The following is a 27,036-nucleotide window of genomic DNA, read 5'->3' on the forward strand; positions in this document are numbered from 1 at the left end:
TTGAGTTCAGGTCATCAGGCTTGGCTGCAAGTACCATCTCACCGGCCTAGAATTCTGAACTCTTAAATATGAATCTTAAAAAGGTCTTTACCATAGGGCTGGGGAGATGCCTCAGTGGTTAAGAGTGAGTGTTGCTCTTGCAGATGTCTGGAGTTCACTTCCCCATCCCCATGTCAGGTAATACATAACTAACTGTCTGTAATTTCAGTTCCAGGGACTCCCAGTGCCTCTGGCCAGTGCAGGCCCCTGCACTCACAGACACACAGACACATAATTTAAAATAATAAAAATAGCCATACTTTTCAAGGAAAGAGGTTTTTACCATGCTCCAGTTTTGATACCCACCACTGCCTTCCATCTGACAGTACCTCCACCTTCTCTTCAAAATGAGGGCAGGGCACTGAGTAACAGTGATATCAGTTCCTTCTTTCAAATGAAAAAAGAAGGCACAGAGACCATGTATTCACTTCTCTGGAAAACTTAGGAATAGGTCCTTTGGTACGGCCCATTATTATCGGTAGTAACTTCATCAACATAGTATTCAACTACCACAGCACAGCATGTTTGTTAGAACGTGTTGGAGCTTTTACTGTGTGTGACTGTCACTTTTAAAGGAGTCGTAGTTCAGGAAGAAGAGCTCGTGCTTGCTTCGGCTCACATGCACTAAAATAGGAAGAGGAGCTCAGGGCGTCAGAATGGAATGGCTGTGTTACCAGCTGCTTGGTGACATGGCTCTATTAGTATATAATATGTATTATAGAATGTCATCAATTGGTGGTGATGTAGCCATTCAGGGTCTTCTGCTCTGTCTGCATAGACTCATGGGTCAGTGAGGAGTTCAAGTGCTGGTCTGTGTCAGCTGTCGTTCCTCCACTGTTCAGCAGCGTAGACGGCAGCAAGTGTAACCCCTAGTCCTCAAACCCTTAAGCAAGCCTCAGATAAGGGGACTTTTAGCCCTATGAGTATGAGCTCTTCATATGCCTGGGAAATCAGGCTTTCTCACCCCTTCCCTGTGGGTGGCATTGCTGCTCCCAGGGAGGCCTAGGTATCAAGATTCCTCAGCCTTTGGTAGTGACCAGTATTGCACCTCCCACCTGAGGCCTGATCCTAGGCCCTGAAGACTTGACAGCTTTCTGGTGATCAGACCTTCGCCTCCTCACAGCCTTTTCTCCATTTGGAGTGTCAGTTCTCTGCCCTCTGTCGCCATCTTTCTACCTGCCCTTCTTTTCTGCCCTGGCCACTCGGAACGATTCACCTGCTTCTGCTTATAGTCCATCAAAGAGTTGGCTGCCTGGCCCCTTCCACAACTTGACCACTGTCAGCAGGAGCTCTCTGCTGTTACCACCTACCTCTCCTTTCTTTCTGTTGCTTCTTTCTGAAAAGTAGAACAGGAGAAGCCATTTATTGCCTGAGATTGCCAAACCTGAGCAGGCAGCATAGGGGAGTATGTTCAGCTGACTCACTGTACCTGAGGACTCTGTTTATATAGCCCCAGAAGAAGTATTTGGTCCAATCACAGCCATAGAGCAGTGGTTCTCAACCTTCCTAATGCTGAGACCCTTTAACCCAGTTCCTCATGCTATGGTGACCCCCAAACATAAATTTATTTCATTGCTACTTCATAACTTAATTTTGCTACTGTTAAGAATAGTAATGTAAATACTGATATGCAGGATATCTGATATTCAGCCCCCGTGAAAGGGTTGTTCTGTCCCCAGATTGAGACGCTCTAGTGTCTTGCCTGTGTTTTGGTCCAGTCACTGGTCACAACAATACCTGTGCTAAACCTCTAGGGGAAACACTTGTAGGTGTGAATGGATGCTGAATCATCTGGAGTTCATACAGGATTGTGACAGTGACGGCCAGCTGAAATCTTTGCATAGTTGTCTCAAGGCACCAAAGACTGGGTTTGCAAGCCCAAATCCTGCTTAAATCTTGGCACTTCCATTATTAATTGACTAATGTGGCTAGTAATTATTAAACTTTTCTAAGCCTCCTTGCTAATTTTCCTCATTTATAAAGAGATGTTACTAGGGATTTCTTGGCATGGTTTTTGTGAGAAAACAGCTGATGCTTGGCTTCACAGTATGTTATAGTTGTTGTCTGTGTCGTTGTGTTAATCATTTTTATTAGTGTGTTAAATACTGAACTAGAGGTTTATAATAAGTATTCCCAAAGCCTCTAAATCAGGCAGCCACTGGGCTGGTGAGATGGCACAGGGGTAAAGGCAAGCCTTTCTGCCAAGTCTGATGAGCCACGTTTCATCCTGTGACCCACATGTGTCATATGTCACTGTGTCGTAGCGGAAGCAGAGGGATGACTCCTGCAAGCTGTTCTCTGATCTCCACATTCATGCCTTTGTGTTTTCAAACACGTGCTTGCACAGCATAAGCCCTCGCCCCCCCCCCCCCCCAACACACACACACAAATAAATATTTAAGAGGAAAGTGTGTGTTCCTTAGGCCTTCTGTTGCTGTGATAATAAGACACTATGATCAAAACAACTGGAGGAGGAAAGGGTTAATTTCATCTTCTACCTTGTAGTCCATCATCCTGAGAAGTCAGAGCAGGAACCTGGAGCAGGAGCTGATGGAGCACTGGCCTGGGGAGGAGGGCTACTTACTGCCTTGCTCAGCCTGCTTTCTTATAGCACCCAGGACCGCCAGCCCAGGGGTAGCACTGCCCAGAGTGAGCTGGGGCCTCCCACATCAATCACCATCAAGAAAACACACCAGAGGTTTGCCCGTAGGCCAGTCTGGTGGGGTATTTCCTCCACTGAGGTTTCGTCTTCTCCAGATGACTGCAGATTGGTTGAGCTGACAGAAAGCTAGGCAGTATAGTGCAGTGTGTTTGGAAAGGCGACCACTGGCCTTGTTTCTTTATACTGCATGATGGCAGCCCTCTGCCCCCACCATCAGTGTGCACCTGTTTCTTTATCCATGCTCGAACTCCTTTATGTGTGGGTAGAATGCATCCCTTCCTGTTGGTCACCTATCTTCCCAGTCCCCTAAACCTGGGAATTCCCGAGATTTCAGTTCCGGGTAGCTAGGTAGGTAGGTAGGTAGGTAGGTAGGTAGGTAGGTAAGTAGTTTTTTAGGACAAAGTCTGGCTTTGGAGCCCAGAACTAGCCTTGAACTCACTATGTAGCCTGGGCTTGCAACAAACCCTCAATCCTCCTGCATGTTAGAATTTCTAGTATGGAGCTCTGGAGGCAGAGGCAGGTGAATCTCTGAGGTGGAGGCCAGCCTGGTCTACATAGTGTATTTCAGAACAGCCAGTGTTATGTAGAGAGAGACCCTGTCTCAAAAAACAAAAACAGAAAGAAAAGGAAGGAAGGAAGGAAAGAAGGAAGGAAGGAAGGAAGGAAAGAGTGAATTTCTTGTATGTACCACCACACCTGACCTTTTTCCTCTTCTCAGCTCTCTGCCATTTTTTTTCCTGTCCTTATCTTTTCTTCCCCTCCCAAACCCCTTCATCCATCAATTTCTCTTGCTTCAGCCATCATTTCCATGAAGAAGCCTACTAAATCTATACCCACAGCATTTCCAGCTCCCCACTGGGCATCTCCATCTGGAAATCCTCCCTGCATTCAAAATTAACATGTCAAAAATTAAACGCATCAATTCCCTATCAGATTTATTTCCAAGCTCTACTAAGTATAGCATCGTTACCTTTAACAAACAGATTTACTCTTAAATTCAGCCGTTGCCTTTCCTGTGGCCTTCTCTTCTCTCCCTGTATCTCTTTGATCCGGTCAGTGGGCACTACTGCCCATTGCCACCACCATGCTGGTGCGTCTTCCAGTGATTCTTCATCCCTATTGCCACTGCCCTAATTGAAGCCCTCATCATCTCTCCGCAGGCTGCTGGATGAGGTGCCTCCTTACTGGTCTGCCCTCTCATTTCCTCTGCACCCAGCTTGCCATCACCATGGTATTAGGCCAGAGAACGGTTTTAGTCTGTAGTGCTAATTGCACTCCTTTCTCTACTGACACACTGTCCAGACCCCCAGATTGCTTGCAGAAGTCCAGACTATTCCTGAGTCCCAAGGCGCTTGCTTCGTCCCTTGGCTGTCTGTTTTGGTGGGCTTGTTGACGAGAATATCATGCCTATATGGATAGTCCACAGCTTCTGAACCTGCTCCCACTCTCCCTTCTTGTCCCTGCTCCTCCTGCTCCTTTTTGTGAGGTACTCCTTTTCCTCACTGTAATAATGGAGCCCCGGCCTCGCTGTCTTCCCATTCTCTACTCAAGAAAATTTGACCATCTTTCGGTCTGGGTATTGAGGGCCACCTCCAGCAAGAAGCGTTTGTTTCTCCGTGTGCTGTCCTCCGTGTGCTGTCCTCCGTGTGCTGTCCTCCGTGTGCTGTCCTCCGTGTGCTGTTCTCCGTGTGCTGTCCTCCGTGTGCTCTTCTCCGTGTGCTGTTCTCCGTGTGCTGTGTGCTCTTCTCCGTGTGCTGTTCTCCGTGTGCTGCGTGTCTTCCTCCGTGTGCTCTTCCTCCGTGTGCTGTCCTCCGTGTGCGTGTGCTCTTCTCCGTGTGCTGTCCTCCGTGTGCTGTCCTCCGTGTGCTGTCCTCCGTGGTGTGCTCTTCTCCGTGTGCTCTTCTCCGTGTGCTCTTCTCCGTGTGCTGTCCTCCGTGTGCTCTTCTCCGTGTGCTCTTCTCCGTGTGCTCTTCTCCGTGTGCTCTTCTCCGTGTGCTCTTCTCCGTGTGCTCTTCTCCGTGTGCTGCGTGTGCTTCTCCGTGTGCTCTTCTCCGTGTGCTCTTCTCCGTGTGCTCTTCTCCGTGTGCTGTCCTCCGTGTGCTGTCCTCCGTGTGCTGTTCTCCGTGTGCTGTTCTCCGTGTGCTCTTCTCAGTGTGCTCTTCTCCGTGTGCTGTTCTCCGTGTGCTGTCCTCCGTGTGCTCTTCTCCGTGTGCTCTTCTCCGTGTGTGCTCTTCTGTTCTCTGTTCTCCGTGTGCTGTCCTCCGTGTGCTCTTCTCCGTGTGCTCTTCTCCGTGTGCTGTCCTCCGTGTGCTCTTCTCCGTGTGCTCTTCTCCGTGTGCTCTTCTCCGTGTGCTCTTCTCCGTGTGCTCTTCTCCGTGTGCTGTCCTCCGTGTGCTGTCCTCCGTGTGCTGTCCTCCGTGTGCTGCTCTTCTCCGTGTGCTGTTCTCCGTGTGCTCTTCTCTGTGCTGTTCTCCTTCTCCGTGTGCTGTCCTCCGTGTGCTGTCCTCCGTGTGCTGTCCTCCGTGTGCTGTCCTCCGTGTGCTGTCCTCCGTGTGCTGTTCTCCGTGTGCTGTTCTCCGTGTGCTGTCCTCCGTGTGCTGTCCTCCGTGTGCTGTTCTCCGTGTGCTCTTCTCCGTGTGTGCTGTTCTCCGTGTGCTCTTCTCCGTGTGCTCTTCTCCGTGTGCTCTTCTCCGTGTGCTGTTCTCCGTGTGCTGTTCTCCGTGTGCTCTTCTCCGTGTGCTCTTCTCCGTGTGCTCTTCTCCGTGTGCTGTCCTCCGTGTGCTGTCCTCCGTGTGCTCTTCTCCGTGTGCTCTTCTCCGTGTGCTCTTCTCCGTGTGCTGTTCTCCGTGTGCTGTTCTCCGTGTGCTGTCCTCCGTGTGCTCTTCTCCGTGTGCTCTTCTCCGTGTGCTCTTCTCCGTGTGCTCTTCTCCTCTGTTCTCCGTGTGTGCTGTTCTCCGTGTGCTGTTCTCCGTGTGCTGTCCTCCGTGTGCTGTTCTCCGTGTGCTCTTCTCCGTGTGCTCTTCTCTGTGCTGTTCTCCGTGTGCTGTTCTCCGTGTGCTCTTCTCCGTGTGCTCTTCTCCGTGTGCTCTTCTCCGTGTACTGTTCTCCGTGTGCTGTTCTCTGTGTGCTGTCCTCCGTGTGCTCTTCTCCGTGTGCTCTTCTCCGTGTGCTGTCCTCCGTGTGCTCTTCTCCGTGTGCTGTTCTCCGTGTGCTCTTCTCCGTGTGCTCTTCTCCGTGTGCTCTTCCTCCGTGTGCTGTCCTCCGTGTGCTCTTCTCCGTGTGCTCTTCTCCGTGTGCTCTTCTCAGTGTGCTCTTCTCCGTGTGCTGTTCTCCGTGTGCTGTTCTCCGTGTGCTCTTCTCCGTGTGCTCTTCTCCGTGTGCTGTCCTCCGTGTGCTCTTCTCCGTGTGCTCTTCTCCGTGTGCTGTCCTCCTTGTGCTGTCCTCCGTGTGCTCTTCTCCGTGTGCTCTTCTCCGTGTGCTGTTCTCCGTGTGCTGTTTTCCGTGTGCTCTTCTCCGTGTGCTGTTCTCCGTGTGCTGTCTCCGTGTGCTGTGTCCTCCGTGTGCTGTCCTCCGTGTGCTGTCCTCCGTGTGCTCTTCTCCGTGTGCTCTTCTCCGTGTGCTGTTCTCCGTGTGCTGTTCTCCGTGTGCTCTTCTCCGTGTGCTGTTCTCCGTGTGCTGTTCTCCGTGTGCTCTTCTCCGTGTGCTCTTCCCCGTGTGCTCTTCCCCGTGTGCTGTCCTCCTTGTGCTGTCCTCCTTGTGCTGTCCTCCGTGTGCTGTCCTCCGTGTGCTGTTCTCCGTGTGCTGTCCTCCGTGTGCTCTTCTCCGTGTGCTGTTCTCCGTGTGCTCTTGTTTCTCCGTGTGCTCTTCTCCGTGTGCTCTTCTCCGTGTGCTGTCCTCCGTGTGCTCTTCTCCGTGTGCTCTTCTCCGTGTGCTGTCCTCCGTGTGCTGTCCTCCGTGTGCTGTCCTCCGTGTGCTCTTCTCCGTGTGCTGTTCTCCTGTTCTCCGTGTGCTCTTCTCCGTGTGCTCTTCTCCGTGTGCTGTCCTCCGTGTGCTCTTCTCCGTGTGCTGTCCTCCATGTGCTGTCCTCCGTGTGCTGTCCTCCGTGTGCTGTCCTCCGTGTGCTCTTCTCTGAGCTGTTCTCCGTGTGCTCTTCTCCGTGTGCTCTTCTCCGTGTGCTCTTCTCCGTGTGCTCTTCTCTACATTATTGAGTATCTATTCAAATATATTATGAGCTTTCTGTGATAGCTGCTTTCTTACAGCTCCTTTTCTTTGTCTGTCCTTCAATCTTGACACATTTGTATTAAGACAGAATTTAAGAGGCTGTAGTTTTTAAAAAGTGCACAGCAGTGATTTGAGAACTTGAGGTAGAGGATTGCGTTAAGGAAGAGAGGTGTGTTAGCAGCTGTGGAAAGGTGTGATGGTACAGCAGAACTGAGCCAGCCTTCTAATGTGTGCAGCTGCTGACCCAAAGCTTCATCTTCTCAGCCACCTACTAGAGTTTCAGCCCTCCTCACACTGGTCGGTCATCAGAGATCTACACTAGAATTCCGGGGGAGGAAAAGCTCTTCAACCAAGCTGGGCATGATACCTCACACCTGCAATCCCAGCCAAAGCCTGCTTGGGCTAAACAGTAAATTTCAGGCCAGCCCATTGCAGAATGGGTTGGGTTTCCTGTTTGTTTGCTTGGTTTGGTTTGGTTTTTACCCCCAAATATAATTGACAGACTTTTCAGAATTAATAGGATTTAAAATTTGTTATATATTCATGCAAAGTAATTTTCTAGGACTGTAAAAAGTGGACTGTCTCCTTGAATTGAATCAAAATGTTATTTTAGTTTGACCCATCTCTAGCTGTGCATTAAGCCAGCCCAGTTATCCTCAATGAGTGTAACAAGAGCCACCTCTTCAGATGTCTTACACCACTTGGTCGCATCCCTGCCCAGCACCACCATGTTTTTCTACAGCAACGCTAGATTTTGTTGTTGTTGTTCGATTTTTCATTTGCTTTAATACTGCAGTACCTCCCCATTGTCATTTGGATAGAGAGCAGACCTCCTGCCATAGAACATTGAACCTGCATGGTCGAGTCCCTGTGTGCCTCTGAGTCACTCTTGTGCTGTGAAGACATTCTTCTTACCCTTCTCATATTCCTTTCATCTGTTCTTCCTTTGAATGTCAGCTCAGTCATTACTTCCCCCAAGGAAGCCTGTCTTTCCTGATGTAGATAATTCTGTTATGAATTTTTATGGTATTCTCTCTCTCCCTTTGTCCCAGGAAGCATTTATTATTATTATGATTTTACATTTTATTAGTGATTATTTCCATTTCTTCTGCTAGATCCTAAGCTCCATGATTGGTTTACTTGCCATATACCTGTACCTAGCACAGTGCCTCATGTATGGAAGGCTTCAGAGTTCACTAGGTGAATGAATATGGGGGTGATAAAACTTGTTTATATCAACATAAACAGTTCTGCAGAGTTTTAGTGATGAGGATTACATAATACTAAGTATTGCTTTCATTTTCAATACTGATAACAGTAAAGGATTTCTCACTTTTATATTTGCTATACTTATTATGGGGTATCAAATAATATAGTAAAATTAAGTTATTCAGAATCACAAAATAAGGAAAACTCCTAGATGTCAAATTGCCCAGGCTTCTGTGGAACCTCAGACATTTCTAGCAACAAGGGTTAGGCATCACCAGAGGCTGCTGAGGTTTCTTAGTGTCAGTCTGGAAGCCTGTCCAGCCCTTTCCTCTCCCTGTGGAAGCCTTTCAAGGGAGTAGTGTTCCTCTTGTGTTCCTTCTCTAGCTCCTGCCCTCAGACTGTTCCCACCGTGTGAGGCCTCACCTCACACTGTCACTTCTCTGTAGAACACTTTCCTCACAGAGACTCCAACCCGACTCCTCCACTGCTTCTTCCCAGCACGGAGTTTTTGACAGAATACAATTGAAAACACCAACATCACCATTTTCCTCCCTCACAGCTAGACCTGGGCAATACAGGGTGAGTATCGTCTATCAAGATGCTTGGGACCAGAGATGATTCCAGCTTCAGGGTTTTTCAGATTCGGGAGTATTTGCATAGACTTGAAGATGGTTGAGGATCCCCAATCTGAAGTAGAAATGCTTCAAAACCCAAGACTTTTGTAACCTCTCTGTGATTTTGCCAGACTCTGGATATGGTTCGGCTTGCCAGTATCCCTTTGACTGAGATCAAAGCGTCCCCCAATGACCTAGATGATAGTACGTAAGATTAGCACTGTCCTTTGAGAATCTCAAAGTTCTTATACCAGGAAGCAAGACTTGATGTTCTCTCCTGGCTGTGAATGAATATTCAAGCTTTGGGGAGTTATCACATCAGTTTATACCAGCGCTGTTTTTTTGTTTTGTTTTGTTTTTGTTTTTCAAGACAGGGTTTCTCTGTGTAGCTTTGTGCCTTTCCTGGAACTCACTCTGTAGCCCAGGCTGACCTCGAACTCACAGAGATCCGCCTGGCTCTGCCTCCGCAGTGCTGGGATTAAAGGTGTGCACCACCACCACTGTTTTTAAGGGATTAGTGGAGATAAAGAGACTCTGTTTGGGAAACATTTCATTTACTCAAACTGTTCATCTGCCATTGTTAACTCTAGTCTTACGTGACTAAGGGTCAAAAGGTGTGCTTTTTGAAACGTTCTCTTGTTTTGCCAACCAGTTTGTTACATATTCTTTCCCTCATCTATCAGTACCACATACTGAAAGAGGCCAATGTTTCAGTGAGATGACATTGGGGTGAGAATTCCACTGGAGATCTACTATGTCGTGAAGTAGAAAGCTATGGGAGATTGTATTTGTCAGAAGAGTGGGGAAGACTTGTTGGAACATGGAAATCGAAAGTAGAACAAAAAAAAAAAGCCGGGCGGTGGTGGTGCACGCCTTTAATCCCAGCACTCGGGAGGCAGAGCCAGGCAGATCTCTGTGATTTTGAGGCCAGCCTGGTCTACAGAGCAAGATCCAGGACAGGCACCAAAACTACACAGAGAAACCCTGTCTCTACAAAACCAGAGAGAGAGAGAGAGAGACAGAGAGAGAGAGAGAGAGAGAGAGAGAGAGAGAGAGAGAGAGAGAGAGAGAGAATTGAAGATAGGTTGCTAGAACAAAGAGAATGTAGCTTATGAAAAGCTTCCTGTCACATGCCATCCCTGGCGTTCCACACTTTATTCACATTGCCCGTCCATTCATAACTAGAAAGTAGACACTGTTGCTCTTGCTTTATGCAGCAGGGTGATAGCCACTGAATCAAACAAGTGGTGAATGACCAAAGCGCTCGTCCAGCGCAGCCCCAGCTGGCCCTGGAGCCCACTGTTGCAGTGTGACTTAGCAGGTTGGAGCATCCTTTTGATATCAGAGCAGATTCTGTTGGTGAAGGAGAGCTTGGAGTGGAGCACAGTGATGGAGAGCTTATTGAGCATTTGGAAAGCCATGGGTTCCAATCTGGTGCCAGTAATAAAAATGAGAGAGTGAGAGTTAGGGGTTAGCCAGTGGGGTGAGGCCCACCTTGGGAATGTCACTTGAAACCTATGTTAAGGTCTCCAGCTGTCTTCTGAACTTGCTGCTTCTGTCCATTATTCTTCCCTCCTACAATTCTCTTTATTTTAGAAAAAGTCCCATTGTGCTGTCTTAGAAATGTGAGTATTGTAGCCCTCGTCCACTTCCGGGCGAGTCTGAGAATCCTCTTCTCTCTGTTCCCAGGGGCCTTGTGCATGACAGCCGGTATAACCTCCAGCTGCGGGGCCTGGTGGTACTGCTCATCTCCAAAGCTGCGGGGCCCAGTGCTGAGAACTGTCAGAACTACGATATGGTCAGTGGGATATACTCATGGTAAGTATTCTAGCGTCGCCCTCTAGATTGTGAGTCACTGTTCGGGCCCAGTCCTTCTGATTCTAAGTCAAATAAAAGAGTTGGGTCCCTGTTTGATAAGCCTGATGACCTAAGTTTGATGCCCAAGGACCTACATGGTGGAACCAACTCCTAAAAGCTGTTCTCTGATCTCCACATATACACTCAGTGGTATACATACTACAGCCAGCATCGTCTGGTAGACCTTTTCTCTCTCTCTCTCTCTCACACACACATCTAAGTATTTTCAGTAGAAGTGATATACTGGGATTGGTTTCAATTTCTGTTCACTTTGAATTAATTTGTTTATGTTGTTAGGTTACTAATCATTTTGTGAATTACTCTTACGATCTTTCTAATGCTGTTAGAAGAGTTGTCTATTCTTAAGAAAACAAATCCCAAAACCCTGAAGCATTTTCTCACGGTCCATGCAGCAAGTGCAGTAAGTTCCGACTCTAGATCGCTTGTCTCCACATCTCATTATTCACCTGTCTTCTCTCTGTCAGATAGTTCCCTTCTCTTGTACATTAGTCTAGATATTAAATTGGTGTGTTCCCCTAAGATCCTCTGACAAGCTTGCAAATGAAAATCTACTTAAATGTGTATGTATCTTCTCCAAACTGCTTCTCTGTTGGAGCTCAAAACTTTACCTTATACATTTTATAGAAAACTCTTGACCGAATTTAGCTGAGATTACAAGAGGAAATACACAAAGATTTAGAAGGATTATTAACAACCCATTGGCAGTGAAAAGCACATGGGTCACACATCTCCATCCTATCTGAAATCCTTTGATTTTTCAGCTTTCTGACTTTGATTCTGCCCTGGTTGTTAACTGTCTGCTTGTACATCTAGATAACTGTGCACAGGTGTATAAGATGAACACCAGCTATATTTTATTATTTCTCATAGCCTTTTTAGAACACCACTCCATATGTAAGAGCTGTTCATAAATGAATCATTCTCATGTTACAGAAGAGATAACCATTCCAGAGATTTATCAAAAATCTCCTAGATAGGAGGTGACAAATTTGGATTGAATATTTTTATTCTAGATAGGTAGGGGTTCTGTAATTCAGGGCCACTTATCCATATGTGTGTGGCTACCTCGTGATGTTTGCTCAGGTTTCTACTTTATTACCCTCTGAAACAACTATATTGTTCATCCTTGCCATGCAGCGTCTAAGCAGCCTGAGTAGAACTTTGTGAGAGAATAGGTGTACATCAGACCCGGGGAAGCTTTCCAGCTCAGGCTTTGCAGAGGAGCACATGCCTGCAATCCCAGCACTTGGAATACTGAGGCAGGAGGATCCCACTGGAGGCCTGTCTGAGCTACAGAATGAGACCCTGTCTCAAAAAACCAGAAACCTTTTCAAACAATCTAAACACATTTTACACCTGAGCATGTAGAATCCTAATTATGTTTAAGAATGATCCTGACATATAATTCCAGGCCACTTTCTATAATCAAACTTGATCTAGTAATTCCTCAGTTGGGGGTGTTTTATACACTTGCTAATGTAAAAAAGTAATTTGGCATCGGCATTTGAGAAGCCACCAATTTGTTTCTGTACCACTGAAGTCAATTTGTTTGTCTCTGCTTCCTTAATTATTCAAGTGTAACTTTTGCTAGAGGCTTGTATCTATAATGCCACAGTGAATTATTTAACATTTGAGGAAAGTACTGATTTGGGAGCTTTTTAATTTACCTCCAACTACTGGCGTTTATATTGTTGGTGTTTTTTTCTCTTTAGCTTGACTTAGATGTCAGCTAATGGGGCCTGAGTAAATTACCTAAGGGACCCAAAGTGAGTTAGGTGATCTTTTGTTTGGCCTCAGGATATAACTGGTGCTGTGAATGTGTCTGCAAACTTATCACATAATAGCTAAGAGAGACAGAATTTAGGCTACAATGTAATAAGTGTAGTTGGGAAAAGGCAAGAGACCCACATTTGTAAAAATGTGCTGTAAACATCCACCTAAGCCTTTTGGCAACAAGATAGCAGTTTTAGAGTTTATTTCATCAATCTTAACTTTTAAAAAATTGATTCTACGGCCAATAAAAAATGTAACTGCAGCTGGAGATAGACATTAGGGTTGAGCATCTGCTGAGCATGGTCTAGTCCTTAGTTCAGGTTCTATTATAAAAAAATTTTGGGCTGGAGAGATGGCTCAGTGGTTAAGAGCACTGACTGCTCTTCCAGAGGTCCTGAGTTCAATTCCCAGCACCCACATGGCAGCTAACAACTGTCTGTAACTCCAAGATCTGACACCCTCACACAGACATACATACAGGCAAAACACTAATGATATAAAAGAATAATAAATAAATTTTAAAAAAAAATTTTAACTAAACTCACAACTATCTTTACCATAATGAGAATGCTTGCATCTTTCCATTCTATCAGTGATAGAATGTTTTTGTTTTGTGTACAAAAGATATTTTGTACTAAATACAATACATATTATACTTAAATTGAGATTTTTTTCTAATGTAGCATGATTATTAAATTTAAAGAACTCAGGTGGTGGTTGTTACTGTTAATATTATGCTGGTAGTGTGGCCTTGCTATGGAGTCCAGGGTGGCCTGAAACTGGCTATGTAGCCTAGGATGTTACTGAATTCGTGATCCTCCTGCCACAGCCTCTCAAGTGCTAGTAGTACTAATGTGTACCAACACAGTAGGCCAGGTGAATTTTCCAAGTGGTTCAGCTTTCTTTGTTGTTTTATAAGAACCACTCAATTTATTCTTGCAACTAGCAGTTAAAAACAAACTATAAACTGTGCATGTTGGAACATGAAAAGCTAAAGCTGAGGCACTAGGACCACGAGTTTAAGGCCAGCCTGGGCTACATAGTGAGTTCAGAGTTAGCCCAAGCTATAGCGGAAACCCTGGGTCAAAAACCAAAGCAACCCCTACAAACTGAATACAAGTTTAACAAACGCACATTCTTTTCTTCCCGAGTACCTAGCTAGGCTATGTTTCCCAGCTTCCCTTGCAGTTAGCTGGGTTATCTGTCTGAAATCTAGCCAGTAGGATTTGAGCAAAAGTGGTGTTATATCAACAATGTAACCCCAGCAGTTCGGAGATAAATTAAAAAGCTTCCAAGTTAGTACTTCCCTCAAATGTTAAATAATTCACATTATAGATAGAAACCTCTAGAAGTGTTATTCACTACTTCTTGGTCATAAACATCTTGCAGTGTGATGCATGTTAAGCAGATGCTCTTGGAGGCCCATTCAAGGAGATGTCACGGTCTCTGAGCCACTCTTTGGAAGAGAACCAACCTGTCCATCCATGTCAGCATAATGAGGGAAAGTCCACTGTAAGTCACTTACATGGGTGCTTATTCTGTTAGCAGCAGCAGATGCTAATGTAATACACTTTTCTGTTTGGGTTAATGCTATCTATTACTGTTCTATTGAGTCCTTATCCTTGGAAACTTCTTAATCTTGATAACTCCCACCCTTTTGTGTTCTCTGCCCCGTAAGCCACCCATTTCATTTCGGCAGGTCTCCTTTTCTTGCCATCCGTTTCCACTCCCCTGTTTCAGGTCTTTGTTACTTCATTTCTAGATTTTAAGCACAGTGGTCTTTCTGGTCTTGCTGAGTTGAAAACCCCAAGGTTCTGCTTTGATCGTTCATCAAGCAGCTGCTAAATACTCTCTATGTATCAGGCACTGTACGTTTTGCAAGCAGTATAAACTGAATACTGTATATTATTTGCCCGAGGAGACTTAGCATCAAGCTAGGGAACACATAAGTGTATAAACAACTCTAATGTAGTCAGGTGTGGTGGAACATGCCTGTAATCCAAGTACTTGAGAAGCAAAGGCAGGAGAATTGCTGTAAGTTCAAGGACAGTCTGGACTATATAGTGAGTTTCATGCTAACCAAGGCTACATAGTGAGACCTTGTCTCAAACAAAACAAAAACCAAACCAAGTGTAATACCATGTTATGATGCTGTAAATCAAGAATGGGCAGAATTCTGTAGGAGAATTAAGAGTGTTGATAAAAATGGGAAAAATCTCTTTTGAAAAGGGCCACTTAGGCTTGGAGTAGAGGACTTAGAAGTGAGCCCTGAAGATAGCCGCAGGCCATCAGCTCTAGGAAAGCAGATGAAGAAGAGGCACAGGGAAGGGTTTTCTCTAGGCAGAGGAATTGAGGTTCTGACTGACCACAGATATGGGTATAGAAGTACCTGGTGGAGCCTACAGTAGTGTGGACTTCTCATAGGCATTCAGTTCATAATTGATACATGAATGAATATATGAGTTTATAGTACCGAGACTAACTTCATTATGTGTGTTGTGGCTTGAATTGTCATCTCAAGATTCACATGTTGAAATCCTGTCCCCTAGTACTTCACAGTATGACCTTATTTGGAGGAGATACCTTTTTCCCCAGGAGTAATCCAATTAAAATGAAGTCTTTTTTTTAAAAAAAAAAAAAAAAAAAAAAAAAAAAAGCCTTAACCTAATCGAACCAGAGTCCTTTAAAGGAAAAGCTGGACACAGACACACTTATCACGAGAATGGCCTGCGAACCTGTGAACTCAAGCTAGGCATCCAAAGCCAAGGAGAACAGTATGAAACAGATTCTCCCCTCACAGCCTGAGCAAACTCACACAGTGAGAATGAGGAGATACATGGAAAGGAAAGCTGGAGAGAGACTGTAAAGAGCCCAAAGAATGAGGGTTCTGTCCGGGGAGACCATGAGAGGTACCCAGAAGGCAGCAGAGCAAGCCCTGAACCTAGAGAAAGACAGCAGCTGCCTTGGTCTGTATTTCAGAGAGTTGGTGGTTGTTGTCTGTTGTTCTAGAGTATGTCATGACACATGTGTGGATCAGAAGACAACTTTCCAGAGTCAGTTCTCTCTCCATCATGTAGGGTCCCAAGCATTGAACTCGGGTTCTCAGTCTTGACAGCCAGACCCTTACCTGCTGAGTCATCTTGTGGCCCGAGAGAGTGTTTTTAAGAATCAAATGATGGCCAGTGGGATGGTTCAGTGGGTAAAGGCCCCTGCCATGCAATCTCTTAACCCACGTAAACGTGGAAGGAGGAAACCAACTCCACGAAGTGGTTCTCTGACCTCCGCATGTGTGCCATGTTTTGGGTGCACACATATACACATGACTAATAATATAACAAATTTTAAAATCTTTTAAAGAAATAAACGAAAGTCGGGCTTGGTGCCTCATTCCTCTCACACTAGCACTGAGGAGCAGAGGCAGGAGGATGAGTTCCAGATCAACTGGGATAGATAGTGAGGCCTTATGTAAATAAATACTAATGAGTGAGTAAATAAGGACTGGCAGTAGAGCCAGTGGTAAAGCACTTGCCTAGCATTCACAAAACCCTGGGTTCAGTCCCTAATGATAAATACCACAAAAGAAAAGGCCAGGGGAGAGAGAGACGGGAGAGGAAGGAGAAACGAGTGACTGGAACAGTGCTGGACCCCAGGAAAATGTGTGCTGTGGGGCATAGCTAGAGTTTGCTTGGAAGATGGTCCTGGGTGGGGCTGCCAGAGCACTGGCCTGGTATGTGCCAGGCCCTTGGTCCCACCCCCAGCCATGCTCGTACTCACACACATATGCACACGCATGATCGTATGACATCATGAGGTCTAAGAGAAAGACAATCGGCCAGGGAGTCACAGGAGCAGTCTGGCAGTATTTGAGAGGGAAAAACAGATCTGGAAGGATGGATATTTGAGATTTTACCCCAAGCACATGGCTAAACATTGCCTTGCCCATACTCAGACCCCTTGTGTCCTCTAACTCCATGCTTTTCTTTCCTGCCAGCATTTTCCAAACTGTGTTCCAGAGTTTATGGATGTAACTAGGTGTATAGTTGAGCAAAAGGTCAGTCAAATAAGCATGTGCTAGCATGCTAGGTCAAAAACAGTTAAAAGATTATGCTGTTTTAGAATACTCAGGAGTCACTGTGGACATAAGGTATGCTCTATAAATTCCTAAAAAGATACCTTTTACTAATTATTTGACTACAGAGCCATTTAAGCTGTCAGCAGTGTATCTTGTAGAATGTTGCAGACGTTTGAAAAATGTTATTCTATTTCAGAGTGCCTAGGCGGTATCCTATTGGGAATTCTGTGAGGCAGAAGTCGCTTTCCCTAATGAGAAACCAGATTTAGAAAAGCAACTTTCTGAATTCATAAATTCATAAATTGCTTCCGTTTTTAAAATTGGACCCTTTTGAGTTCCATTGCCGATTGGTTATGTGACCCTAAACAAGCCTAGGTGCCTTAGCTTCCCTTCTTGGTGCTGTGGTAAAACCCTCGGACAAAAGCGACTTAAGGAGGGGACGTTTTTGTTTTTGTTTTAGCTCCTAGTTCCCAGTCTCAACCATCATGACAAGGGAGTCACAGTGGCAGGAGCTTGAACTAGTTGGTCCCAGTGTTCCCAGTCGGAAGAGAGCAGTGACTGGACTTGCTAGTGCCTGGTGTTAGTGTCCAGTACTTCCTCCACTTAGACAGCTTAGGTCTTGGCCACAGTTCAAGGCAGTCCTCGCAGGCATGCTCTTTCAGGTGAATTAGATTTTGTCAAATTGACAACACTAGCTATCAAGTGAGTTCTCTGCCTCCTCACCGCTCTGCTGGTTGGATGAGACAAGGCATGGTAGCACTCAGGACCCCAAGTTCAAGGACAACCTGGACTGCATAGTGAGTACCTAGGCCTACATGGCCCACACAGTGAGTCCTGGGTCATGTTTGTTTAACAGGTGGTGTGTCTTATTACTTCCAAGCCTGTCCTGGCTTTTGTGTTTTTATCAGACTGATCACTCTACAGGGACAAACACTGCACTTACCTTCGTCACCTTTATATTAGACTAGTGCCTCAGACACTGTGTCCATTTAAAAATCTTTGCTTAGATGACTGTATCTTCACTATAGCATAAGTGTTCTTCTAATCTAGACTGAAACAAACTTTCAAATAACATGTTTTGCCTCTTAGGCAAACCCTGTTATATAAAGCAAAATATAATACAGCATTTCAAGAAATGAAAGTATTAGTAGAATATCATGAAAAATAATGCAAGTGAAAAATAATGCAAGAGGCCGAAGAGATGGTGTTTTAAGAGTACTTGCTGCTCTTGCAGAGTACCTGGGTTCGATTCCCACTACCCATGTCAAGTGGCTCACAACTTCTTTTCACTCCGACTCCAGAGGATTGATGCCTCTTCTGGACTCTATAGGTACCTACACTGACATACACATAACCCTCCCACTTCATCCCCTACACATACATAAACATAATTAAAAATAAAATAATCATTTTTGAGAACAATCCAGTTTCTAGATATTTTTCTTTCATTGTTGAGATTATAATATAATTGTGTCATTTCCCCCTTCCCTTTCCTCCCTTGCATATACCCCTCCTTACTCTTTCAAATTCATGGCCTCTTTTTTCATTAATTATTGTTATATGCATATATGTATGCACATATATGTATATATATTCACACACACACAGACACATATATATTCCTAAATATAACCTCCTCAGTCTGTATAATGTTACTTGCATGTATGTTTGCAGGACTGATCATTAGGTGTTGGATAACCAGCTGGGCTGCTCTTCCCCGGGGAAGGCTCTGTCTTCTGCTCTCAGCATTCCATAGTTGCCTGTAGTTCTTTGTGGAGAGTTGAGGCCTTGTGGTCTTTCCTTCATCCACTTTGGCCTGTCTGTTATTATCCTTTTGTTCAGCTGTGTTTAGGCAGTCATGTTGGTAAGACACTACAGTGTAGCTTCTGACATTAGTAGGAGACACGTCTCACAGCAAACTCCCTGACCTCTGGCTCTTAGACTCTTTCCACCCACTCTTCCACAGTCACCCCTGAGCCTTAGGTGTGAGAGTTGCTCTGTAGATGTATCGGTTGGGACTGGGCTCCACAGCACTGCATTGGGATTGGTTGTGGTTTTCTGTAATGGTCTCCGTCTGTTACAAAGAGAAGTTTCCTTGTTGAGGGGTGAGGACCACACTTATCTGTGGATATAAAATAAGTATTTAGAATGTAGTTAGGCATTATGCTAGTCTACTAAAGTGGTGGTTGTAGGTTCTTCTCCAAGATCCTTGACTTTACCAGCCCTGGGTAGTTGGATAGGTTGAGAAGAATCAATTTTTAAGCATTTTTTCTCTGATCGTTGAGATCATAATTCCGTCATTTCCCAGCCCTAGCCCCGTCTTCCACATCCCAAACCCTGCATATCCTCTATGGAGCTCACACTGTACTGCCACTGGCTAGCTTCTTAGAGTTGCCTCCTTCCTCAGGTTCTAGGCATGATTCCTTCTTGTTGATTGGGGCTTATGTCCAATTAGAGAGCTGATGGTTACCGCCATGGTATGCCTGCCACTACTGTACCCTTAGGGTTATCATGTCATGCTGGTCATTGATGTGTTCAGAGGTGTCATAGCTGGGTAGGGCTGTTGGTTGCTTCCTTCTTTTGGAAGCTTCCATGGTATCTTCTGGTACCATGAAAGCTAGCCCTCAGGGAGGAGACATTCAGGTCTGTGGGCATCTCTGTGACCACCACAGCCAGCAGAGTTATGATCCCCAGGATCATTAAGGTTAGCTCAGGTAACATAACATGACTTGTAGAGCAAGTATTTTTTGTTATTGTTGTTATTTACTCTAGATAGCAGGTGAGTGGATGACTAAGAATAAGACCATAGGGACAGAAGATATGGTTCAGTAGTAGTTGTGCTTGCTTAGCATCCACAAGATCCAATCTCAGCACCATGGAAAGAAAAACAAAGAATAACATTATTTGGTATTTATTTGTTACATTGCTAAGAGAAGATTGTATGTCTTTGTGTGCCATTAAAAAGAGTTGAAAGGGCTGGAGAGGTTGCCCAGTTTTTAAGAGCATTTGCTGCTTTTGCAGAGGACTTGAGTTCAGTTCCCAGCACCCACACTGGGCAGGGACCCAACACCCTCTTCTGGCCTCTGTAAACATCTGTATGCACATGGTGTGTTTGCAGATAAGCAAACACATAGATATAAATAAACTTTGGAACTAAAAGTAGTTGAAAGGAACACATATTATATGGAATAATAACCATATTACCCCACCGTTTAGAATGTTGTAGCACATAGCAGTCAATGGCTATTTGATCAGGCTGAACTATTGCTAATAATCATATTTAAAGGAAAGACATTCTTAAAATGTCTCAAAACAAATACAAATTTTCATTTGAAACTATTAATATATTTGACTGTATAAACCTTCAGTGGAAAAATTCTATAAAGCAAAGGTCAGCTATCAAATTTCAAAAATACTTACAGCATACATAATCAACAGCTACATTTTACCCTACAAGTAAGTTGAAGGTCTTATGTGTTCGAAGGAGGGCAATACAACACAAGCATGAACCAAGGGTATGAAGAGGCAGGGAACTCAGAAACCTGGCTGGAAGGAACTTTTCTCTTTTGGTCTCTAAGATCAAATATCCTATGAAACTGCATGAATTGTAGACTCTCTGCTAATTAAAAAAAGACAGGAATAAAGCTAAATGAAATAGTTAAGTTAGCTTTCTTTTGTTTTTGTTTTGAGATAGAGTCTCATTATATAACACAAGGTGGTCTGGAAGTCTCTGTGTGTATGTCGCCCAGCCTGACCTTGAACTTGTGATCTTTATATCTCAGCCTCTGTAGTATTGTGATTACAGTCCTGTACCCCAACGCTTGCCTCCAGATTAGCTTTCTTAAAGTGAACATTCATATTAAAGTAGACACCATGACTGCTAATTTTTCATTCAACTCAGTTTTTAATTGAAGTAATTAAGATTAAATTAGTGGTGTAGATTGTAAGGTAATTGTTGGGCCTCAAGAACTTGTCATACGGGGTTGGCGAGGGACTCAATTGTTATAATCATGCACTGGTCTTGCAGAGGACAGAAGTTTAGTTCCCAGCACTCAAGTTATGTGGCTCACAACCACCTATATTTTCAGCCCCTGAGATCCAAGATGCTTTTCTGGGATCCTTGAGTACCTGTACTCACATGAACATGCCCACACATAAATACACACATATACACATGAACCACTCTTCTCATGTAGAGAACATCAGGGGAGTACATGAACCGCTCTTCAATGTGGAGAACATCAGGGTTCTACATGAGCCGCTCTTGTAGAGAGAATATTCTCACATGTGGAGAATATTTAAAAACTGGAAAAGGCCATGGTGGTTTGTTTTTTTTTATTAACCTTCAAATTCAGGTAATTGGACTTGGTCTCAGCTGTAAATATTACAATTCATAATTTGCTTTTTAGCATATTATTAAGTAGCAGGTGATGACTTCTAATTATAATAACAATAGGCTGTGACTCTCAGCCTTCACCTTCTTTCCATACATTAGGATTCTTCTAGTACTTAAAAATGCCAAACATAACAAAACTGTATTTGCCTTGGGGATTGATGAAATTAAAAAGCATCTTGAGAAATGAAGCATAAGCAGGAACATGTTGATAATATTATTTATTAAGGATTAACTATATAAACATAATGTTGAAATATTACAGTAAAATATAGATAATAAAATAAAAATAGTGCTTAAAAACTATTGTAGTGGTTGTTTCTTAAGGTCATGTGTAAATGTACAGAACAGAGTCAAGGCAGAAGCTCCGAGTGGTGATAACTGACTGGGTCCAGGGGCGCCAGGGATGGGTGAGCACAAGTATGAGGAAATAGTCCAGGGGTTATTTGTACTATTTTAGTTTTTAAACGATATACCCATGTTATTCTGTATACTTAAAAGTCCATTTGAAAATCAAAAGAAAATTATATTTTGTAGTGGTAAAGCAGTAAAAACCACCATAGGAAATTGATCTGTTTACATTTTAAGAATCTTAAGCTGAACAATGTAGAACATACCTAGACTGTAGGAGGCTGAGGTGGGAGAATTACCACCTTAATTTGAAGCTGGCTCAGGCTGCCTAGCAAGATCCTGTCTCAAAAAAAATCAAAACAAACTAACAAAACCAAAACACCCCCAAAACTGAGTGCTTATTGACTTATTGACAGTGATTTCATATGATTATGCTGGATAATTTAACTTAATATGGGCTTTTGTAAATGATTTCAAAAGATACCTCTGCTATTTTTCAGAGCGATTTCAAGAAAACGTGCAGTTTGATTACATATTCCTATCGATGGTATTCTACTTACAACAGTAAAATGCACATACAAATCTAGCAGTATTACTAATTCATTACAGGCAGTACTTATTTTCTTCATTAACTTTTTATTGTTATTTTCAACTTACACAGCATGCACAAATACAGCAATTACATGTTGAATGAAAAGGGAAGGCGCTTTATGTTCAACATTCCGTACATCAGACGCCATTGCTTTGCCGGAGTGTCTGGAAGAACACAATATAAGATCAGCCTCTTACAACACAAGTATAATTAACCACCAAAAGCAGGCGGGCTAAGCTGCTAATGTACTCATCCTGAGAGGTAGTTGATCATATATAAATAACACGATATACATTGGCCTGCCTGACTACATTACAGCAAAACTGAGCTGCATAAATGTGCTAGGGTTTTTTTGATGCTAAGTTTATAAGTCTTTTTCTTAAGGGAATGCTGTCTGCTGATTAATAGGAGGCCAAAACCAACAGCAATATCCAGTGTCCAGTTCTACATCTTAAACAGCATTGACTTCCTGGTGTGTAGTGCTTAAAAGCAGTTCTAGTGGTCCTTTACTTACAATCATGTATAAATGTATAGAATGGGATCAAGGAGAAAGCTCACAGTAGTGATAACTGTGTCTGGGAGTATACATAAAATGTTCTGTGTAGAAAACCTGAAATTATTCCAATGTGTAATATAGCACATGCTTGTAATCGGTCCCTTGGGAAGCTGAGGCAGGAGGCAAGTTTAGCCAATGCAACATACCCAGACTCCATCTCAAAAAAGTTTTTTTAATAGAAGCCTCTATTTACTAGCTTTATGACTTAATGTTCTTCCTGATTCTTTAAGCCAAAATTCAGGGCACCCCAAGTAGTAAGTAGTGTGTTGTTAAGAAGACATCTTGGGTTTTGTCTCAAATCTATAGCTGGTTAGTTATTTGACTTTAAGCAAGTCAAAGAGAGCTTATTCATCTATAAAGTGGGACAATAATGAATTTCAAACCAGCAGCTTCACTAGCAATGGCACATGTCCAACTAGGTTCAGTTTACCTGCAGTCCAGTTCTCCTGCTCTGTCCACCTCTCCTCTGCTGAACAGATACAAACATGAAGTAGTCTTTGTTCCCACACCACAAGGAACGAAAACAAGTCATGCATCTGATAGTCAGTCTCCCTGACACTGTTGGTGCACTTTCACGTCTAAGAGCAGTCTCTGGTGTAACTATTGGAGCTAAATCCACATTCACCACTGGGGCCACCATCAACCCATGTCCATTGGCTGTGCCTTTGTTTAGCTAAAGATAAATAGTCCTTACCACCCCTTGGAGAATTAGCTTCTACAGCAGACTTAGAACCCAGGGAACCCCTTCCTCATATGCTCTTAACTTTCCTTTTCTCTCCTCAAGACTGGTGGTCCAGATAATAGAGGCATAGGGCACATTCTTAGGTTTGTTCTCTCCAATCATGCCATCCTTACTCTCTGACATTGCTGGCATCCTAAGTCCCACATTTCTGTTACTATAATCTCCCCATCCCCACGCACCTCAAGTGTTTGAGTAGAATACCCTTAATTCTTCACCTGCACCTCACTCCTTCTAGGGTTAAAATACATTTCCCGATACCACAGCTGTCATTTTCCTAGTTCCTCTAAAGTGACACAAAGAAGGTGAAAGTGTCATCTAGAACGTTTTCTTTGTCCACCAAGAAAGGATAAGTGCAAGACCCTAACTGATGTACATGATGGTAGGACTGGAGGTCAGGATGAGTCAGACAGTAGGGGCTGTTGGTGGACTTTTCTTTGCCGCCTGCCAGTTCCCAAATAACCAACATGGAGACTTAAAATTAATTATAAATGCTTGGCTAGTAGCTCAGGCTTATACTAACTAGCTCTTACAACTTAAATTAACCCATATTTCTTATCTAAGTTCTACCACATGGCTCATTTTATACACATCTTGCTTCCTCTGCATCTGGCTCTCGATTTCCCTGACTCTGCCCTCCTTCTTCCCAGTGTCCTTAGTTTGGTTGTCTCACCTATACTTCCTGCCTGCCTACCAGCCAGTCAGCTTTTTATTAAACCAATTTGAGTGAAAAATCTTCACAGTGTACAAAAGGATTACTCCACAGCATTTCTCCCTTTTTGTCTAATTAAAAAGGAAGACAACAAAAATAGTTATTAAGAATTACAGTTAGAATATCCAGTCCATTTGTATTTGGCAAAATTAGAGAATATATTCTATTATCTATCTTATCTTTGTGAGTTCAAAGTTTTGTAGCTAATTTACCTTCTGTCATAACTAAGGAATACTGTTACTATCTAGTCTTCAACTCCATCAAAGACCCCAGAAAGATATAATATTACCTGAGTAAACAGAAAGTGAAGTGTAAGCCACTTTCAAAACTATAGAAATGTAATCCCAACACTTGGGAGACAGAGCCAGGCGGATCTCTGTCAGTTCCAGGCTAGCCTGGTCTATAGAGCGAGATCCAGGACAGGCACCAAAACTACACAGAGAAACCCTGTCTCCAAAAAAAAAAAAAAAAAGCACTATAGAAATGACAGAAACAGTTGGCAGTCTGAACAGGCAACCCACGGTTCCTCTGTAATGTTGGAGCATCCATCTTTGGCCTACAGGCCTAGAATATCTGACAGACTTTTTTGTGAAACAGGGAATTTTGAAGGACTGCCCTACCTTGTCTTGGCAAAATTTGGCCGTCTCTTTCTTTATGTCCTGCTGGTCCAGTTTGGACAGTATACTGTCAGCAATTGAGGCAAGGGCAGTTTCTTGGCCCAAATAGTTAGCTTTTGCCATAAAGAAAGTAAACTCCATGCAGAGTTTCTTCAGTGCCCATCATCTTCTTTTGAAATAAATTGGCCCTATGAGGAGCAGACGTGTCTCACTATCAGGAAAAGCCTTATGTTATTAAAACATTTTAAATGCCATATTTTGTAGGTTTTTTTGTTTGTTTGTTTGTTTCGGTTTTTTTGGGGGGGGTTCAAGACAGGGTTTCTCTGTGTAGCTTTGCACCTTTACTGGAATTTTGTAGGTCTTTTAAGTGTTTGAAGGTCATCTATCTATCTAAATATATCTGTTTAACCTTTAAAACATACCTAATATGACTATAAGTTTATTATAGATGACTATTAACCTGTATTTTTAATTATAATTTTAAATTATATTACATTTTTAAATGAGCTGCATAAGCATAATACCCAAAACAAAAGTAGAAACATACATACAGTATAACACAATTAGCTTTAAATTTATATCAATAGAACCAAAATCCATACCAGTGTAAAATATTTTGATTAATGATTATTTTTAGATTAAAGTAGATTCAATAATCTACCTGTTTATCTCATCATTTCTATATCATGTTCCCCTTTTTTTCTTTAAAAAAAAGATCTTTGAATTTAACTTTTCTGTTTAGCTTTTTTCCTGATCATTACCAGTAACAACTTGTAACCAACCCCTCTAAACAATGACAAATATCCATTATCCACTGAACTATCAAAAACCACCCACCCTACCTCTTGGGAATGTGGGTGTTGTGTTCTTAAAATTACTTCCTGTTGTCTAGGGGCAATGGCATCTTTAGGTGACCCTGAGAAGATTGGGATAATTGTCAAGTCCTGGGAGAGCTAGCTGTATCATTTGCTGTCCATTCTCTGTGTAATGGGAAAGTGCAGGCTTATATGGGGTCCTGGCTGGAGTAGTGCGTCAGGCTGCACTACTCTTTTAGCTGGCCACCTTGAAATTGTCCTGAGCAGTCTGCAGTCCAAAGCCGATCTTTGGGGGGTGTACTTTAAAGAGAAGGACTTACTAAAAGCTGAAAGAGGCCTGGTGGAAACATTGGCACTAGCACTCATGAGGAATAGATCCAATGCCATTTGAGTATAGTCAGGGATGAAAGGGGGCAGAGTGAGCAATGTAGTGAGTGAGCTGAGAGATGGTTAGGCTGTGAGTAGAATGCAAGAGACTGAACATTTCATGTGGAACAATTGTGGATGGTCAGGGTGCAAGTATGCAAAAATGGACCTTTTGGAACCACCTGCAGGTGACATGACGGGCGTCACGTGGCTTGACTCAGTCAGGAGAAGGCAGGGTGTCAGGAGGAGTGGTGATGGGAGTGGAGCTGGCTAGAGGAGCAGTGCTTTCCCCAGTTAGGAGGGGTATGAGGCCCAGGCTCACCTCTCTCCTCCGTTAGAGGCTTCTATAGATAAACCTAAAAACCCTGGCTGAATCAGAGCCAGAACCTACAGGCAGTGTTCTGTGAATTATTGAAGCATTTAACACAGTTTTATGGTGACTCATTCATGGGTGCTTCGTCACCGAAGTGCCTTCCAGAGAAGTCTTTGCGTTCGTCCTCTTCCACCTCGGCACCTTCCTACCACTATGGCCTGTGCTGTGGTTCAAACCTTTGAGGCACTCCTCTACTGTCTAAACTAACAGTCACTTGTTTAACTATTTTATTCCCGTACTAGATTTGTTCATCTGCTCATTGACTAATTGATTCAACCAACATCTGTTGAGCACTGCTGTGTAATAAACATAGAAATATAATAAGCATTACTCTAGCTCACATGTACAAAGATGTCTGTAAATCTGTTACTATTCCGTGTTCTTCATGTATCTTAACTGTTATTTCTCACAATCCTGGCTGGTAACAAATCACTGTTCTTGGAACACAGACTTAGAGAAATGTAATCGCTTGCTCAAGATCATCTAGTAAAGCCATTGGCCGTAGAAGCCGTGCTCTTTTTAATACCATAGGCAGACTTTGGATTAGGGTTCCCTAAATATACATTCTTACTCATCGAAATCCATCCTTAGCACTGAGCACACATTTTTCTGTTCTGAGTCTGGCAGTATTAAGTTGTATAGTGTAGAAACCAAGTTACCAGCTTTTCCTGTGTCCGCCAAAGCCCCAGACTTAGAGTGAACATTCAAGCACTCTGTAGATTATTACTGATTTAGTGAGACAAGTTGAATTTGGATGATGGTGAAGGCGGGGAGTGCTACAGAACTTAAAGATAAACCCTCATGGCTGCAGGCCGTATTTCACTTCATTTCACTGATCTGTTCTTCATCTTTTGTGGAATACTGATAGCTGGATATTTTCTTTAACATAGAAACCAGTTTTGTTTTTCCAACTAGACTTCTGTCCTAGGCAGATGTATCTAATAGATGAACATTAAAGTGCATGTCATTCGACATTAGTCCTTAAATGCTCATTGCTATACATTTTGGTATTAACAAAATTTTGATATTCCACTCACATTATTTGGAGACATCA

The 27,036-nt window shown here is 43.5% G+C and overlaps 1 protein-coding gene across 1 annotated transcript in view; it reads left to right on the forward strand.

Annotated features, from left to right (window-relative positions):
- The window catches only part of Pdss2 (decaprenyl diphosphate synthase subunit 2), a 244,630-nt gene that overhangs the window by 63,526 nt on the left and 154,068 nt on the right, over positions 1-27,036 (forward strand). The window contains exon 2 of the mRNA XM_052751549.1: positions 10,435-10,563. Coding sequence (XP_052607509.1) covers positions 10,435-10,563 — 129 coding nt within the window. The remainder of the gene's footprint in view (positions 1-10,434; positions 10,564-27,036) is intronic.

This window comes from Peromyscus californicus, unplaced genomic scaffold, assembly GCF_007827085.1.
Source record: "Peromyscus californicus insignis strain IS unplaced genomic scaffold, ASM782708v3 Scaffold_22__1_contigs__length_63687245, whole genome shotgun sequence".
NCBI lineage: Eukaryota > Metazoa > Chordata > Mammalia > Rodentia > Cricetidae > Peromyscus > Peromyscus californicus.